General features: G+C 29.6%; 2 protein-coding genes across 2 annotated transcripts; one reads left to right on the top strand and one right to left on the bottom strand.

Annotated features, from left to right (window-relative positions):
* The first annotated feature begins 926 nt into the window (after positions 1 to 926).
* Zip99C (Zinc transporter Zip99C) lies at positions 927 to 17,194 on the top strand. The gene is made up of 5 exons (XM_029300462.2): positions 927 to 1,903; positions 12,700 to 12,810; positions 13,881 to 14,125; positions 14,215 to 14,794; positions 15,060 to 17,194. The coding sequence occupies exons 1-5, from the start codon at positions 1,675 to 1,677 to the stop codon at positions 15,227 to 15,229; spliced, it is 1,335 nt and encodes a 444-aa protein (XP_029156295.1). The 5' UTR covers positions 927 to 1,674; the 3' UTR covers positions 15,230 to 17,194.
* An 80-nt stretch (positions 17,195 to 17,274) lies between these two features.
* On the bottom strand, positions 17,275 to 20,785 carry Sil1 (Sil1 nucleotide exchange factor). The gene is made up of 4 exons (XM_029300461.2): positions 20,401 to 20,785; positions 19,433 to 19,716; positions 18,901 to 19,166; positions 17,275 to 18,825 (listed from the first exon to the last, which is right to left on the bottom strand). The coding sequence occupies exons 1-4, from the start codon at positions 20,513 to 20,515 to the stop codon at positions 18,069 to 18,071; spliced, it is 1,422 nt and encodes a 473-aa protein (XP_029156294.2). The 5' UTR covers positions 20,516 to 20,785; the 3' UTR covers positions 17,275 to 18,068.
* Positions 20,786 to 21,127: the final 342 nt, after the last annotated feature.

Genomic DNA, 21,127 nt, shown 5'->3' on the forward strand with positions numbered 1-21,127 from the left:
GTTCAACGAATTTCACTGTTCTAATTTATTCTCAAGAAAGCTTATGAAAACAAATTAAGAAAGTATAGAAAAAGTCTGTCGACAGACTTTACTTCAACGGTTCTCTGTTACAGAAAACGTTATATTTGCACGATTCAAATCGAGAATTATTATTGATATGTATTTGGGATAATTGGAATGTGTATATGTATAAGCATAACACGCTATATATACATATATATAATTTCACGCGAACGATAGCTATATCTATTGTTAAAGGACATCACACGGTTACAGAGTGTAAATAAAATATCGAGCACACACAATGGTACAATACAATCCCAACATTCTCTGTAATCTCGTGCGTCTTTCAGACTAGATATACTGCGAGGAGATAACGCGAGTTGTTGTTTTCCGCGTTTGTCAAATCGCTGAGGAAGTCAAATCGTTATCTGCGACCAATGTCGTTATTCGGCGAAGTCTTTTATCGCTAGATAATACCGCGGATGTGCAGGGGTATATATAGAACCGCGACGCGAAAAAAAGATGCAAATGTAAAGGAAAAATGCTTAGGGGAACATGAGATCACGCACGATCATCATAATGTCCAACAATAAGATGGTATCAAAATTTCCACCGTCTTTGTGTGATTCGCGGTTCAGCAGTGTTTTGAAATTTCATCAATCCATCAGAGTCTTGGAGAAACAATTATCTCATCCGTTTAAAAAAAAACAGCCTTGCCTGCATATCGATCTCTCGAAGCGAGAGGATGCGATAGATCACGCGATCTGTCTTTCTTTCTCTCTGCGACTAATTCTCGTCACATGACTCCGCCTTTTAATTCCCTCTTCGTGCATTTATCTCCGTCCATCACACGCGGATCGCTCGATCCGTCTCGTTCGCGCCTGCGCGCCCCGAACGGTCTGAACGTAGTCATAAAGGCGGCCGCTACGACGCAGCGCAGCGTCAGTCGTAGAAGCGTCGTCGTGCGGAGCGGATCGTGCAAAGAATCGCAGAAGAGCGAACGAGCGTTTCTCGCAGATAATCGTAGGCGGAAGTAGACGGGGGCGCGCGTTCCCGGAAATTGACTGTCAGAGCACGTGTTAATCGCCACGGCGTCGACGGGACGGCATGAAATAACGACGGTTCGTAACGAAGCAACGTGGGGCGGCAGGTAGCGGCGTCGGCGACGTCCTGATTCCCAGCGTCCGCGCTCAGTCCTCAGTGTAGGCTAGCCGGGTCGCTCGGCGATCGTCGCCACAAGACTTTTCTCCGAGAAGCTTTTCATCATCAATCGACGATCTCTCGTCGTCTCGTTCGCGCGACACGACGTATGCATACATTTTTATTAGGCATGCACGACGAGGGCCTCGCGCCGAAATATCTCTCTATATCATAATCTGGATTACGACACGCGTCATCGTTTGCGATAACATCGTCTTCCTCGGTACAGCAGAAGACCTCCGTAGGCCTCTTCATTATATTGGCTTCCCACGTTCGTCGCGGTGAGGTTAGCCTCGAAAAGAGTGGCGACACGTTTCGATCGCCGCGGCTTTGACCGCGCTTGTCCACGTATAATTTTCAAGGTCGATTCGCAAAAAGTCTCGAGAGGCTAACGTCAATTTCGTACTCCTCTCCACGAGGATTTCGACGGAACGAAGAGAGAAAGATAGAGAGGAACACGCAACAACAAACATGGCTGCTGCGTCGTACGCGTGCACGCGCAACTGCACGGACGCGGGATATTTTTCATGCGACATTCTCGGAGGGACGGACGCGTGGTCTCCATGGCACGAGATCGTAGGATACGTTTCCTACAATCCATGGATTTTCTCTCTACTGGGTAGCACCATAGTCGGCCTCACCGGCATCTTCCCCCTCTGGCTCATCCCCATCCAGGACAACGACGATCCGAAAACAGGCGGTAAGTGCTGCTTGCTTTTTTATATATATATATGCGCAATTTCGTAGAGTCGTTACGTCACGTATCTACAGGTGACACGATATATGAGAGACGTTATCGCATCTAATCTCTTATTTATTCATTTTTATCATGAAATTTCCTCTATTATTTTTACTATCGCATTTTACTCCAAAATTGGGTTTTAAGTATTAATCAATTTATATAATAAACATTTGGTATAGAATTGTGATAAAAATTTGATAAATCAGATTTAGTTTTTTTTTTTTTTTTTAGAATATACGGCTGTATAAATATAAATACTGTTTTTCTTTCTATATTCTTTTTACTTGTGTGTTTTAATACGTAATATATATAACTATTTTTATTAACACAATTTCAATTTATTTTATTCTTTGCTTTGCTTTTATCATTCATTACGCAACTAATATTTTAAAGGTGATAAAACTGAAAAAATGATTGATGATTAATATGATTTGATTAATAAGAGTAAACAAATATCAAATAATATTGGTCAAAGATTAAAAATAAAGTTGTGTAGTGATTATACATATAAATACAGTATAAGTCATTAGTAAATGTGAGGCCTCGATGTTAATTAATCGATATTTTCCTCTCTATCGGAACATACAGTATCATTTTTTAATTAAAATTTTATAAAATTCTTGCAAAAACATAAACCACTATCTGGAATTATATGCGTGATATTACATCGCGTACATGTTGTTTCGGAAAGTACATGTAGAAAGAGCTATCTTATTAATCACAATTTCGAACTAACGCGCACAATGTTGCACGTGGAATGCTGCATGCAGAGTTGCACAAAGGACTGTTGCGTTACGTATTATAATTATCATTTATTTACATTTAGTTAGTACGCGGCGTAGAATGGCACTTACAACTATGATGTCATTCTTATTTTCCGAGTAACCCAGAAATCGCGGAATAACAGCGAATTATCCTACATTACTTAAAAGAATTATACAAATAATAAATTCGACACACAGATTATCGTATAAATCGATCTGATTATCGTACGATGTTGCAAATTACGTGATATTGCAAAACTCATTGTGTGTGTGTGAATTGAATTTATTTCAATAAATTCCATTAATTAAAAAACTATTCTGTTATGATCCAAGTAGCAATGAAGATCGTAAATATTCTCAAACGTTTCGTCGCATTACATATCTTAATATGATTTAATGCCATAACGATAAGCGAATAAAAATAGAGAATTACTATTTTTTCAGTAGACAGAGAAAATGATTATATGCGTATAATATATTCTCTCTAAATGTCTTCACATGAAACTATAATCCGATTTTCGTTCTTCAATTCTGTATATAATTTTAGTTTCTTTCAACACTTTAATTTGTAACTTCAAAATTTTTGATTCGTAAAACTTTCCTCTAATGTATATCGTTCTACATAATTAATCTTATTATTCGATACAGATAAATATAGAAATATAGCTCCACTGTTGTCTTGCAACAAGAAAGATCTTTGTTATGCAGAATAGTTATTATCTTCTCCTTTTGCTAACATTTCGAATCGGTCATTCAACTGTAGCTTCAATGCTGTATTGAATACTGTAGGGTTTCTATTATTAGTATTTTGTAGTCTTTTTGTATAGAAAAAATATATACGGTTAAATATAATTCCAAGATATAACATACATAGTTTTATACATTTAAAAACTCAAGGTCTTTATTAACATAACTGAACCATAACAGAATAATCTGCTCAATTAGTAAAATTAATTGGAATAAACCCAATAAAAGCCACGAGAGAGAAAATGAATTATTCGTCTATAATTAATTTCTACGCGCATTTGCTATTCATTTGTATATTTCCATAATAAAGCTTAACAATTGGGTTCAATTGCTTTAATAATATTTTCCGTGGAAAATGATACAATAAAGTAAATTTGTCATTGAACTCGACATATGACTCTTGTTGCAAAAATCAATTATCGTGTGTGCGTAGCTAATATAATCATTTTATCGTTATAATAAAAGCGATTTGTTGCGGTTTTTTAACGTCAACGATAAAAAGTAATTAAAATCATTTTTGTATTGAAGTTTTTTTTTAGCAAGAAACGAGTTTCACGGATATAAATTAAAAATAAAATTATTTAAAATATACTGCTAGTAAAACGCTCTTATATATAATATTTATCATGTTGTTATAGATTATAGACTGACATATTCTCTGTCTTTTTATATATGTTTTTACATATTAATTATTTTATAAAAAATCAGTATATTACTGTATGAAAGGTTATATACGTATTCTATATTTTAAAATACATGGAAATGTTATATATATAACCATATGCTTGTAATTATTTTATATATATATATTTAGCAAGGTTATGTAAATAATATAACAAAAAATATTCAAAAAATAAATAATTTAGTTATAGATTATATACATTTATTGGGTAATGTTGATTTGTATGGACAAAACAATTTCTGTTCCATTACAAAATTTCGCAAAAACTATTTAATTTGTTTAAATGAAAAGAGTTACAAGCTTAAACATAACACTTAAACATATATATTTTCAACTACATAGTACGCAGTTAAATTTATTATTAGTTAAAATCACGCGACTGAGAAGCTGCATATGCATATATAAAATTGCTTAAAACAGATCGCTACATATATACATAGTATATATATACATATATATGTATACGCTTAACTACGCATGAATAATTGAAAAAATATGTTGTCAACAAAACTAATGTATACAATTTTTTTTGACAATGAGAATTGCGAAAATATAACAGAAAACATCTGGTGAAAATAACACAGTATTAAACTATATACATTATTATAATAAATAACAGATATTCTAATCATATTGATATTAAAAAAAATTAACTTGATGAAAATATAATAAAGCATGTTTTTATATACGTACAAATCTGATGAAATAATTTACAAAGTGAATATAACTACTTTTATTTATTACTATATGTACATACATACCATATAATCTAATTAAAATACAATTTCTACGAATCTGTTAGAAAAACTTTAACAAAGAAGAAAATAAATGGGAGGAGGACAATGTTTTACACGACAAAAGTAGACGGAATTCGAAGGTCACAGAACTTGTTTCGCGTAGCATGCGAAATGCTGAAATGAAACTTCTAGTTCAATTGTAAATCGTATCTCAAAAGCTAGACTCAAAAAAGAAAATTCTATTTTTCAATCCTTCATCACGTTTACAATGTTCACCATTTACTTTTTATCCATCGACAAAACACATAAATATTCAACAGAGAGCACTTACCTTTATGCAGCATAAATGAATGCAACATGTTGCATTTATGTTGCATAAATCCATTTGAATTGTATTATTTATTTGTACCTTTTGATTTAACAGTCTCAATGTCGTCGCATAATTGATCAATAAATAACGACCTTAGAAGAAAAACATTTTAATGACAATATTATATAATTATAAATATATAAATATTTGTACATATTAATATATATTATTGCGGAAAATTCTTCCTCTGCTAAAGTATCATTAACTATTTATAAATCAGTTAAAAATAACCACGCTTTGTTATAGCTACATTATGAAATGGTCTGCTTTTTAGACGGTTAAAATGCGCACTTTGGATATATTTGAAAGCTTCGAACTATACGAAGTTAAGGATTTAGGTTTGAAAGTTTCTTTTCTGTCGTATATTTCTGGTTAAAGGCAGCTATGAATTTTGAAAGTAAAGTAGTTCGTACAGAGCTTTCTAGCAGTTATACAATTGCAGTAGGAAGCAAAGAAAGAAAATTATCCCACATTGTACATACATATTATTCATTATATAATGATTGTGAAATGGAAAATTTTCTGAATAATTAAATATTTCGAACAATACGTATTGTAAAAAATATTTTACAAACCGTTCTGGAAATTTTGGTGCTCATTGTATAATGAATATAATTTGAACAACTTTGAACAAAAGAAAAATAAATAGATTTTAAATTCAATTTGGTGTTGTATGTTATATGCCTACAAAATAGATGTCACAAAAATTTTTATGTTAAACATGACATCAAACATTTGTAGTTTTAAATTAATGTAGCACTGTATTCACAAAACGTATATTGCGATATTCGGTAAAATTCCTTTCATGTCCGTAGTGCTTTGCGCATTTGGCGGGTGCGAATCTATAATAATACCGATTGGAATCGATAGTGACAGTCGACCACTAACGACTTTAATTAACTTTCGTATGGAATAATCGTCGATACTGCAATGCAAAATGGTTATTGCGTTCATTTGTTTTTCCCTCTATAGTCACTTTTTATGCCCATGTATAGAGATAAACATATGTACACATATTTATCGCATTCTTTCCGCATAATCACGACGCCAGATCGACGCCATTATCCATCGAGACATTCAAGTTGATTGTACAGCATAATACTTATTGTAAAATGGAACTGTTCAATTAATTACTAGAAATCAAGTGACTTTGACTAGAAGTTGGCCAGATAAACTTGGTTCTGTTATGGATCAAATTAACAAATTGCAATTATAGACGCACATATCTTACCATTTGTCTTTCCAGATATTACATTATTCTCATTTTAGAAATAATGTTATTTATTCGTTGGGGAGAGGAATTGCAGTATATATATATATATCTTTCTCTTGTAACTTTATTATTACGTAATTTCCGAATCAACGGTGATTTCAAATTATATACGAGTAAAATTAACGATAAACGTTTCTACGTCGCTCAACTTTAATAGTATGAACTTTTTGTAAATGTCGAAAATTGCGAGAGAATTTAATCGTTTCTCAATGTGCAAAAACTCGTATTACGAAACTAACTTATTCTATTGTCGATGTAATCGTGTTTCAACAACAAAATTAATTAATGCGCCAATTGGAAACATTATTGACTTTTTATATAAAACATTTTGTAAAATTTTCATCGAACTTTGCATTAAAATTTCAAATTCTTTCTTGCGTTTAAAACAATTTAGATCATTTTGACGGGCAAAGATTATACCAAAGATTAAATAACAATATCGAAAAATATTGAAGATTTTTATTTATTAAATTAAAAATTAAATATATATATATATATATATATATATATACATATATATATATATAACTGTGTTCTTCTATCAAGTTTTTATTGATAAAATATCAGAAAAAAATCCATATTACGTTAAAAAGGTATGTTCTACAAAGTTAATATCGAACAAAAATAATTACTTTGATCACGACACACTTGAATTCTTTTCATTTTTATCTGACATATATAGCAATCTTTCATGTGATATAATCCAATCCATAATTTGCTGAAAAAATAAGCGTCAAGATGATTTATATATCTGTACCGTAGATTCGTCTCTCGATATTTCATATCGAAGATTATCTTTTATCTTGCTATTGATAATTAGTTTTACATGAGCCGGTAGGAAAATGATTATCTTTTTTTATATATATTATATTTTCTTATATTTATATCATCTTTCTTCTCTTATATCACTTTACTTTTGTATACGATATTTTCTAATAATAAATGAACACAAGAGTTGCAGAATTAATTAAATCTGCGTAGATCAAACGCATGCACCAACTTGAATATTATTAGATCTTGCCTGGAACTTTATTCATTAAGTTCTATGCATCGTTAACATGGTATATTAAACTATATTTAGTCTACAACGATTATATCAAATTTATACTGAAATATTTTCTAATTTTTTACGCACAATCTAATAGTTTTAGCACTATTATAATTAATATATTTTTGACGTATTTTTGTATTAATTAAATTAACTAATTATTTTTTACATAAAAATATTTTTTCACATTTTATTGCAACGCGATCAATTTTTTTCAAAACTGCTGACTGCTTGATGCTGTAATCATTCTGTGATAATCTTTTTATTATTTTCAATCAAATTCTGATTTATTGTTATCTGACATCAGATCGATAACATTTATAGAAAAATACTGAAATGTATTGCTAGTTATGACATAAAATCTCTAACTTTTATTTCGAAATAATTTATTTTAGCATTTTTTCTTAATTTTTATTATAATTAATCTGTATTGGAAAAGAATAGAAAAATATAATAAAAAGTAATTATAAATAACTTTTTAATAATAAATTTATAAGATTATATTATTTTATTCTAATTGTTATTAAAATAGAAAAAATTTGAATAAAAAAACTTGATACTTTATACGATTAATTTTTTGAAAATATATTCAGTATGATATGATTGGAAAATTAAATTTTCTTAAGCATCAAACTACGCCGTTTGTCTACAAATCGATAAGTTTACAACAGTGCTCGCATAGCTAGAGCTGAATAATATCATTAAATTTAAAAAATGTGTAACTATCACTATATATATATATATATATATATATATATATATATATAATAAATTATGTGAAATTAGTACAATAAATATAAATCTGATACTAGCTTGTGAATTATACTACTTTAATAGTATACAATTTAAAGCACACTCTACAATATAAATACATTCGTGAAATAAATTGTTGTTTTAGACTTTGGAAAACATACCAATTTATTCTGATCATAAATAGTCAGATAATTGTATCTCTACTCTCAAGAGACAAGAAATAACTTCAGAGAATTCTTGACAATAGTGCTAGAAGTATCGTATAAAAAAATGAAATAATTAAAACTATTGGAGCAAAAGTCTCAAAGAAAATTTTAAAGTTATCTCAATATTAAATACTTAATTCTCGAAATCTTTATTAACTATATATAAAATTAATTTTCTTAATAATTATATAAAACTGAAAACTTTGTTTTATGCTAATAAGAATTTTATTTTAAAGTTATAAATCAGGTCATATCTCAACATTGCATAATTGATGCTTTTTAAGCTGCCAAAGCATATTAATTTCGAAAGTGTAACATATTATAAGCATATTATTTCGAAATTATATGTTGAGATAATTGAGAGTTGCATTAAAGAAAAAGCACAAAAAATAAATTTAAACATATATTGGAAATAAACCACTGCAGATGATGTACACTCTTTTGTGAGACACCCGGTGAATAAAATCGCAACACTCTTCGTCACATAGTCACGCTATGTGATGCATTTTATCCTTCCGAAGTCCACAAAGAAATCGTTACGCTTCACTGTCACGATCTTTCAACGTTATCTCGCCTTCTTGAGAACATTGAAATCACTACGCACGCCTATTGTACAGTTCCACGGGATTGTGTGTGATAATATATTTATTTATCAGTCACGTCGCGACGAATAAATATCTGATATTTGCTAATATATCTATGCAATTGGGAAAAACCTGCAATAAGCGCATCGTACATGATTGACGACAGTGCGACCTGCTGATGTAAAAAATAAATTCGCAAAAAATAATCCATGCTGTAACAATAATTGCATAAGATATAAATATTTTACACAAGTTTTATGCGAAAAGAAACGATTTAATTTAACTTATTAATTATCGTATACGTATTGTAAAATGAAAACAAAATAATTCTTTGGGAGATTGAAAAATAAGCCTATTTTATCAATTTTAATTGAAAATTTGATTTAATTTCCAAATAGCAGAGTATTTGTGTGACACTTAAATGAATCTATAAAGTATTTTAAAATCGAAGAATGTCCCAAATCTTACTGAATAATCGAGAAATCGGATTTTCATTGCGAGTGTTTTGTAATAAGTTTATCCTTTCAATTTAAGATCTAGTATATTCCGCGAAATCGTGATCCCCTTTGAAATTAATTGAAAGTTGAATATCCACTCATCAGTTCTGTCATACTTATTTTTAGAAAATAAGTTTGTTTCTAATAAAACATAAAAATTAATACTTTCCTTATTCCGCGTAGCTTTTAGTATCTCAAACTTAGTTACGTCATCTTTTAATTCCTAGTTTGATTTGATTGTGCAACGGAGTCATTTTGATAGCAGTACTGAAACATCTGTTGTGAATTTGCAACGCATATTGTATGTTTCGTTATGATTCTAATTGTAGATGCGCTCATTTTTTATCTTTCTTTTTGTTGCATCTCTTTATTATTATTACATTTTAGAAATACGTTTCCAATTCTATTCATTTTTAATTTTTTTTTACAATTATAAAATTATACAAGACATTAATAAGAGTATTTATATGTGTACGTATATTTTTTGTATGTATTGATATGTAATTGTTATTTAATTTTTAGAAACTAGTACAATTTTTATATTAACTTTTGAATCACATTTTAGGATTATTAATGCAGCATGTTAATATATATTTTTACATGACACAAATTAAAAAAAAATGTTTTGTATAATATTGCTATTCATTGCATATAACAAAGTCTTTAAATTTAATTTTTAAATCTTTAAATTGCATTATATATATATATATATATATATATATATATATATATATATATATATATATACAGTGATATAAAATGTATCTATAGTGATATAAAAGTATAGTACTTTTCTTTTCAATAAAATTGCTCATGGAAGAGCATTGCTTTTATCGTTGCGTAAAAAAATAGAGAAAAGATATTATGCAATTATTATATATATATATATATATATATATATATATATATATATAATAATAATTGCATAATATCTTTTCTCTATTTTTTAAAAGAAAAGTATTATACTTTTATATCACTAGATACAATCTTATATCACTCGCACAATGCACATTTTATTTATGATTCAAATTAAATATACCTTAGTGGTTCGATGTTTCTCTTGAAGAGAAGATTATCTTGCAAAGTTCATGTCAGTGATAAATCTTCAATTTTACACTTCATAAAATTTAATCATTTTTTGCCTGTCTTGCGTAAAAGTAGAAAGTTTTAAGAATGATAAAATTTATGAATTTTTTACCGAACTCACAATAAATGCTATATAATGCTTTTATATAGTTTTTAAAAAATATATTTTTGAGCAACAATAATAATTGTCTTTAAATATCTAATTGTATTCTTTATTAAAAATAATTGTTGACTTAATCGTTAAAATATTTTATTATATTTAAAAAATCTTTCAATTTAGGTATATCCGGGTATATCATACACTTATTATTATTTAAATAAATCAGATTTTTCACAAAAATATATTAGACAAAAAAGATTTTATATATAATGTATAAATAAAAATAATATACCTAAAAAACAGAACTTGAAATCTTGTTTTCTAATTATTTTGTCTGCATTATCAGCGTTATTTCACTTTCTCTCTCTCTCTCTCTCTCTATCAACAACTCATTTTTTATTCCGATTACATTAACTAGGACCAATCAAATTCTTTTTATTGCAACTGATGCATGCAACCCATGCAACCGATACACAATAATAATAATAATAATAATAATACTAAAGTAGGTCATGATACCGAAGAAGTCGATCTGTCGACAGGAATTTGTAACTGGTTGTATAGAATGTGCTATCCCGAAAAACCGGTTATTCCTCTTCTGATTCTATATGCAATCAAATTCTTCATCTCCATAATTCTTCAGCTGAATACTAATTTTTTAAGAATAAACTAATCAAGATTAATAATTGCTTTATCTATTTAACAAATGAAATTAATATAAAATACAGTTTATAGGGATTTTTATAATTAAAATATTATTGAATAAATAAATGTGTATTTTTATTATTTTTTTTAAATATAGTGAGTATTTTAAACAATTTTTCTGAAATTGAAACAACACGCATAAATTCTCGTGTTTCTCATTATAACTTATAACAGTTGACAATAATATAGTTTCAAATTTATCTTTAAATTAAACAAATTGCAACATGTTTTACAATTCGAAACTACAGTTGATGAATTTCACAGTTGAAAGAGCGATCTAATCATGTCAAAATGGAATCGAGGTCCGCCTACTCATTTATATTTTTTCTCTTTCCCGTGAATCACGCGTTGACATCATAGTGCTTATCATCGAATGGCCTATTCTGCAAATTGCTGCTACTGCAGCAAATATGAGCTGTGCAGTTTATTAGCGATTATTGAATGCGTTAAGCGTCACATCAAAAATAATTTATATGTTGCATTATTTCCTAACATCGGACTTTCTATTTATTATCACGAAAAATTACATAGTATGATACTCGGCGTATCGTGCAAGTTTCTCACATATCTTATTTTATTCTTTAAAAACGAGATAAATGTCCGTGGATATATTATAGAGCCAATTGTATATATATCGGCACACGAGTTCCGTGACCCGCGTGCAGAGAAGCACAACATCCATAGTTCATTTTATCACATGAACACACTTCATACTTATCGTCGTCTACCATAAATGCGCAACGCCAATAAACGATTTCTCGATGTATGGTTCCTATTATTAGGTTCTATTATACGTTGTATACTGTAAAAAAATATGTAATATATTACATAAAAATATGTAACACATTACATAAATAATAACTATAAAATTACATATTTTTTTACAGTATAAATATATTATACAAATTTTTTTACAGTTATCTTTTCTTATGCGATATACATGATGCTTCAATAATTTTTCTCAAAAAAAAAAGAATCCAACGAAAAATTCAATGAAAGAATTTATTTACTCTTTCCAAATGCAGAGGAATATATATACAAATAAATATTTCCTGACTAAGCTATTAAGATGTTTTTCTCTCATATTAACGCATACATATGCTAAATAAAGATAATATAAGTCTACAATTCACAAACGTTGTAACTATCTAAACGCGTGCGCACGCAAAATGAATACTAACTTTTTATGTTTCTTATTGCAGAAAACGGTGGCACTTTAAAGATTCTTTTGAGCTTTGCTGTGGGTGCACTGTTGGGCGATGTTTTTTTACATCTTTTGCCGGAAGCATTCGAGAGTGAATTACAAAAGAAAGGTAATTTAGTCTTATATTCTATTATGTAACTACGTAATTAGATAAGTTGGATTAATTTTATCTTATAAAAAAAATTTTTAATATATCACAAAGTCACTTATAATATTATTGATAAGATTGATATCATTATCATAAAAATAAAAAAGGAATGATTACGCAGATAAATATCGCGATACGAAAAATTATAGAACCAAATTTTGGTGTACTATGCAAGAGAGAGACGAATTTTATTGATATAAAATTTCTATTTCTGTGATATTTAATTGGAGTGACTAATAAGTAGAGCAGTATTACGCATCGAAAGCGCGCAGCGTTATCAGGAGGAAATGTTGGTGAAAAAAAGAATCGAGAAAAAAACAACCCAGATTATTCAATGAAGCTTATTGCTTTTATTTTTAGCATTGCGAAATTTAATACACAAGATGCGAATATATATGCATCCGACATTTTCCTATTTTTACGCAACGTGTACTTTTTATCACGTATATGTGCTTTGAATGTACTTTGCAACCTGCACGTTAAATAGAGTACGTCTCTGGTCTTCTCAGGTCGAGAGCTTTATGAACGATTTAAGCGGCGGCTTCGAACTCTATTGTCCATCAGTTGCAGATTTGAATTGCCAGCTGCGTCCATGTAAATTAAATGTCCTTCCAACCGAAGCGCGTTAGGAATTCGAGGTGATCAGTGGACTAGTAATGACCGTGTAAATTGATCGATTTTTGAATTGCGCAAATTTTCTAACTTTTATTTTATATTTGTCGGGCTTATCGGTAGTTTTTTGCAGAAAGGAATTATATAGCGCAGTGAATTATATAATTTAAACGATTTTATATATCAATGAATCATTAAACGAAATATGTATAATTAATGAATCATGAAATGAGATATGTACGTATAATATTAGAGAATATAACTTGCATACAAATATATAAATAATATTACAGATGAGATACATTTTATGAATTGCGACTCATGCTTTATTCTTAAATATTTTATTCTATTTTTCTTAGTCATTTTACTTTTTAGACACCTATAAACTATAAATGTTTTATGTTGACGTTTATTTACAGCTGGAAGTAATCATTCGTCCATGCCTGCGGGCCTGTCAGTGTTGGGCGCCTTTCTGTTCTTCGTTATCGTCGAAAAAATCGTCACCGCTATAAACGAGGAAGCAGCAATCATTCCAGAGCAGCAAACTGATGAAATTTCAACTAAGGATGCAAGTAAAGAAAAAGAGATGGATAATAATAATTGTATCATGCTGAACACAGAGAAAAACGGTATCACAAAAGAATGCTTGAAAAAATCGACCGAGGTAATTTTTTGTTATATTATTTAAAAATAATGTTTTGTATTATCTAAATTCAGTACAATTGTGTCTATAAAATGATTTACTTACGACAGGTACAATCTTTCCTGGAAAAACAATGCGGCAAGAACAGACAAACTCCAAACCATATCAAAGATCTGCGAAAGAATGGCTTTAAAGACCTCGACATTATAAAGTGTACATTAGCAAACGGATGTCCTAATAATGACGGCCCATTGGTTAACGATGCGAAGAATTGTTTGGAGAAACTTGCGAAGAACAACGGTTTTACATCGGCAAACTCCCACACTGACTCTCCGCGTGTAATCCCATCAGGCTATACGCGTTCAATCGTGTGGGCAAAGAAACTTATATCAGACTTATGCCGCAAATTTTTCAATCCTAAGGCCTTCCCTGGATACCTCAATCTTTTAATGAATTTTCTCGACAATTTCACTCACGGTTTATCCGTGGGTGGATCGTTCCTTATTTCCTTTCGCGTAGGTGTCCTCAGCACATTCACCATTTTGGTGCACGAAATACCTCACGAGGTTGGCGATTTTGCTATTTTGTTGCGAAGTGGATTTAGCAGATGGGACGCTGCGCGGGCGCAGTTAATTACGGCCAGTGGTGGAATTGTTGGTGCTTTAGCTGCAGTCTCCTTTTCTAGTTTAGGTAAATTATCACAAAACTTTACAGCGTACAACACATTTGTAATTTAACTTTGACACTTAATAATTAAAATAATTATATCAGTTTGACTATAAATCTTTTTGTCATTATTATGTGCATTAAAATGATAACTTATTTTTATGTAAAGCATCAAACTTTTGAAACAATTTTTGTATGAATAACTAATGATTTTTATGCTAATTAAATTTTTTATTTGGATTAAATAAATTTAGATTATATGTAATGTGTCTAATCTTGCTCTTTTCAGAAGAAAGAACCAGTTGGATATTGCCATTGACTGCAGGAGGGTTTATACATATTGGTCTAGTAACTATCTTGCCCGATTTATTAAAAGAAACGAATACGAAAGAGTCGTTGAAACAATTCGGTGCTCTACTTTTTGGAGTTATTGTTATGGCTGCGTTGATGTTTATTTAAGTGAAATATATATGTATATAGAAATATATATATATATATATATAGAAGTCGAATAATTTCATTAGAGGATTAGTGAAGAGAGAGAAGTTCTATTATATGTTAGTATATGAGTACAATTTTACCGGACTTATATGTTTCGGTGTATATATCATCAGGACAGTACTCCAAAGTTGCCATAAAATTATATAATACATATTGCTCAATGGAGATAGAGTATCCGAGGAAGGAAAACTAGCGACGATAAGCGACTGAACAAACTCATGTATGATAGATAATCAGATTTTGCCTAGTTTATAATATTTTATATCAGAATGTTTTCTCCAACACGATGTATACATACATTGAAATATTTGTTATAATGTCTGAAATTATCGTTAGTTTTCCGCTCTTCTATAATCTTTGAAAATAATGAGATTACACTTACAAAACTTTTTTTTTCATGGTTTACTAAAAACTTTCTTAAATCCAAAGTAACAATGATAGTTGGGACAAACTGCATTCTTACAATTAATAATATAGAAATATAAAGTGTATAATTTGTACATTATTTTATTACAATTAGCTTACTCCAATGTTATCACGTTATTACAAGATATTTCGAGAAACTGTTATGTAAACCTCGCTGTTATAATTTATACATAATGCATCTTCTGTCAAATTAAAATTTACTGATAGAAATGCATGTAAGTACTGGTACCTTCCAACATGCCACAATGTGATTAATTTTTCTGATAACAGAATATTATCAATATAAAAATCAAATCTAAAACCAGTATTGACATATAATAATGTTTTGATTAAATTTGAAGGCTGTATATAATGTTTATGCTATTTCTTTTCTTATAAAAAGATATACGAAAATTGCAATGAAAACTTCCTCAATGATGAAAATCCTCCGTGGACATGTTATATGCGTGCATTTATAGTCCAGATACGAACACGTTAAGAGTATACTAGTGAATGTACATTCAGTTCCTAAAGTTAATTATAAATAATACATAATTAGGTCAGCACCTTTTAAGAAATAGTCGCATAAAGAAGAAGAAAGTATTCCATGTTGTACAGAATTGAAAAATAGAAATTGTGCACATTCTGAATTTAACGAATTAAATTTCGATAAAACGTGAAATAACATTTGCGTACAAATTTTGTAAAAAAGTCCAGATTTAGATAGAGCGATTTTTTGAGCATGTTTGATAAAACTTCGTATAGAAATAGATTTGGAATAGACATAATATCTAATGAGTAAAGTGAATTGATCATATAAAATTATGTTCCTTTCATCTGCACAATCTTATTATTATATAATTATATAGTTATGAATATTTTGGTGTTAAATATTCATAAAGTATATATCATATATTTTGATGCAATTATTCGTAAATAAAAAATTTGAAACCTCTAATATATATTCTATAGCACATATTTATCGCTATGATTATGAAAAATTATATTTTCTTTAAATAGAAACATGAATAATGAGTATATTTATGAAAGATACTAATATGTATCTTCTTCAGAGCTTCACACCTTGTTATATATTCAGATAATTCCAAAAAAATTAGATAATATATGCATATAATAAATATTTATAGAAAATACAAACTTTGTTATACTTCTAGTTTGTAAAGATGAAATGGAACATTAAGAAAAAAAATTCGACTTGTAATTTTCTCTTGATAGCCTCATGTATCATGCACAATATTCATATTTTATGAGGCACAAGATAACGCAATCCTTGTACTTAACCAATAAAAGCAAGGTATTATACAATATTTAAATGCATGATACACGAGCGCTTTTTTCTGCACCTGTAAATAGATACTCCCTTGCTCGGAAAAGAAACTGGTTAAACATCTTTTACAAAAATATTTTATATGAATTACAATTATATGTAAGTAAAAGAATTAATCATATGTAATCTCTAATTTGCTGATTTGTAAATAAAATGTACTATTCTGCGAAGTTCACATTTTATTTCTTTTTCGTTAAATATCTACTATATGGGAATTATTTCGGACGAATAAGTCGACGAATACAATGTATTTATTGGTACAAAATAATTTATTAAATAATTATTCTAAAACAAAACAACAATTGTACATACTTGCATAAACAATTGCACTTATTAGCTGACAGTAAATAACTGAAGCCTTACATATTAAATATGTACATATATTTCAGTCATTTTAAACATCTCTTAGTTGTGAAGAAATGTGAATTATACATATGGAATATTGATTGAGCTCTATAAGTGATAAAATCAAGTTCCCGTCTCCTGTATACTTAACACATTCGAGTGTTTAACTATTTAATAGGCCAATAAAAAGAAAATTCGCCTATATAATAATAATCGATTATAACAATAGAAATCACTAACGATTATAACACATTCAAACACTGGATAAAAAAATTTAATTGATATGTAATGACTAGTATTTTATACCTCAGATGCAAGAGACGAGAATCTGTACACTCCCATTGATCAATCATGCAAGTATGATAAATTATTTATAATGAAGACAATATGATGTCACATTTAGAATAATAAAATATTTTTTTATGATTATAAATTTTTCTTAAGATCTATAAAAATTATAGCTAATCGTGTATTTCCGTACATAACTTTTTCTTTTTCAAAACTATTACAATGATGATTAATCTTTCCGCTTTTTTACAATTTTTTTTACTCTAAACAAATGTGAATTAAGCAAGCTCTATGCTGTTACAAACGATTACTATTGTACATACATGATTGCACTCTTACATCTGTTCCTATAAGATTTGAATTCAATTTGTAGTCTTTAATTCTTTCAATTAAATGCTGATTAAAAAATATTCACAGTTCATCATGAGGTGCTTCAAAAATAGTAACTTTTAATCTTTCAATCATTAATATCAAACTCTTTAAAACATCAATTTCATCCATAGTGAGTTTAAGATTATTCAAATTTTGATAAAAGTATAAGAGATTATCTATAACAGGTAAAAGTGAAAGCTTAATATTCTTAAATTCAGTTCTACAAACAGGAGATATTGTGATCATGCTGTCTGAAACTACTTCGAGAAAATCATTATTTTCTATGCTGAATTGGCTAGTTAGCTTTTCTTTGAAGCACTTGATCATTAAGTTGCTTAGTAACTTACAGTAATCGTGCCTCAATAATCTTTGCTCGAAATCTGTAATGGCATACTCCCTCATTTTTTGCTGACGTTGTTCGATATCATAAATTTCTTGTAAGTTTTGTCTTTCGATTATTAAATCACTAATTAGTTTTATTGCTTTCATTTGTATCTGTAATTGATCATCGTCTAGAATCTTCCCAAATAGTTGCAAACCACCATGATCAATCCAAGCTTTCTGAGCAGCAGGGAACTGGCGTATTAAGGCACTTAGAGCATAGAGACATCTGGATTTTACTTCAATTTTATTATTTGTAGATAAAACGTGTAGTAATTTTTGAATAAAATCATTTTCCAATGCCTTAGCTTGCACTTTTGGGTTTGATTGTGCAGCTGCTCCCAAAAGGCGTAATGCTTCCAATTTTATTTCATTATTGGTTCCATTGAGGCATGGTGATATGATCTTAGTTAGTCTGTAAAAAAAAAGAATAGAAATATTCATTAATTTCTTCTGTAAAACAAAAAAGATTTTATTTTTGTGTACTTACCCATCCATGTCTGAGAATATTTTAGCATTATCAATTTGATGAAGGAGATATTCTAAATTGTTCAAAATATCCAGAACTTCTTCAATCTCTATACTGGTTAATGTTCCTGTAGTGATACTACTTTTATACGATTGAAATTTCTGGAAAAACCTCTTTAATAATTCCGAATCACTTGTGACATTAAGTTTGAGAGCATTAAGTTCCTCTTTCAAGGTTTCATAGAAACGTTTGAAATGCTTCTCACTTTTTGGCCGAGTTTCTCCATCCTAGAATAAAAAAGAAAAAGTTACAGATGTCAATAAATTTAGAAAATTTGTTAATTTAAAATAATAATAAAAGCAACTATACAATTAATAAAATGAGATTAAGTAATGATGTAAATATTAAAGAAATACTGAATAAACAAAATTATAAACAATGTTATGTATTCATGCAAGAGAGATAGATTTATAATATTTTTAAAGAAAGATAAATCAATTACAAGTTTGATTATTAAATATTGAGTATAATAATAAAGAAATAGTTAATTTACATTTGAAACATCTTCTGCTTCTTCTTGTTTAAGTTTTTTTAATCTTGCTTTTAATTCATCAATAGGAAATTTTAACGATTCAGGATCTTTCTTTATTTTCACAGGATCCACTTTTTCATTTTCTAGCACTGACTTATCAGGATGTAATGTCAGTGACTTAGAATTTGATCGGTTCGCATTTTCATCATCTTCTTTTACTTCCTCCGCATCATCCATTAATTTAGCCTCTGTTACTCCAGTTGCAAAATTATGTCTTACATGAAGTCCTTTAGGGATAGGAGTTCCTGCATATGTATAAAAAAATTAATCTTTATTACACTTTATTAATCACTTTCATTAATCAGTATTTACATTTATTTATGATATTAAATATTTTGAAAAGCTATTATCTACAGAATTTTCATATTACATTGCAATTATATGACAAAATTAGTTTTATTCATAAAGATATAAATCATCTAAATATTTGTCTATAAAATTGCATGAAAATGACTAAAAAGCATTTTATTAATACAAAACGATTTAAATATCATGAGGTTCTTTATATTTGCACCACGTAATCGAATCCGAATATACGTCACTGAAAACACTTGACCTGCGTTCGAAAATCCGCCTCGCGATTTAAAGTAACGTTTAATTGACCAATAAGGACAAAGAAATCTTCGATTCCGATTGGTCAATTGAATTCTGCTCTATTTCACAAATAGAATTTTCGAACGCACCCTCGATCCGCAACCACCGAGCATTTGCACTATTTAATAGAAATTCCAAATAAGAACCTAAATAATTTCCAAAAATCCCACGCACAACATATTTTATTCCTTCGAAATTGTGTGTAATCCGGAAGTCCCATTTTCGCGGATTACCGCGAAGAAATGACACGACGAATTTGACTGACGTGGTGTTGGAGGAGACTGACGTAAAGTAGTCCCACATTGCACGTCGCATTTGATCCGGGAAAAACTCACCCTTCTTCACCGTCTGCCACTCGTGGGTCGCTACGAAGGCGCTCTCGTTTTTTTCGGCAGCACCGAAAATCGCGAGCGTCAGATAAATCAGCAGGACGTACGTGTCGGCACGCATCCTTCCGTCAGGCTGTCGCACGTATCGTAGCGTAGGACGTGTACGATTATTTTTCCTCCGATTAGTCCGCGCGGGCGAATCCTCACAGAAGCGCACGTGGCCCGCGACCTGTCATCGGCCGACGAATGATACGCAAAACGTCAAATTCTCGGGACGCTGCTCCGCGACATTTATCACGGGACTCGAGTCTCGTTATTCACGTGTTGCGTCCGTTATTTATTACGTCAAAATGTGGACCAATGTGCCGACAGTAGTTACATGCGTTCGCCACCAGAGCCGATACGAGCCAATAAACGATGGCGACAATGCTGTCACATCTGTCATTCGAAAATTCCCGATATTCGTATATAACCGCGAGATATTTTTATTATCAATTAATTGTGTAATTATACTGTATGATTCATGATTCTCATATATTTTAGAAATTGTTCGCTCAGTTTTATGTATATAAAATTTTCTCTTTATCATATAATGTTATATTTTATTTAATAGTTAAATAATGCTATAAGTATTTTATTTAATATTTTTAACCTAATTTAATTTAATTAAATTTTTAATATAATAATATATCATGCAAATACACGTACAAGTATTTTATTTCTTTCTACAAAC

The sequence above is a fragment of the Nylanderia fulva genome, unplaced genomic scaffold (genome assembly GCF_048542155.1).
Source record: "Nylanderia fulva isolate GAGA-0341 unplaced genomic scaffold, ASM4854215v1 Scaffold14, whole genome shotgun sequence".
In the NCBI taxonomy this organism is placed as follows: Eukaryota; Metazoa; Arthropoda; class Insecta; order Hymenoptera; family Formicidae; genus Nylanderia; species Nylanderia fulva.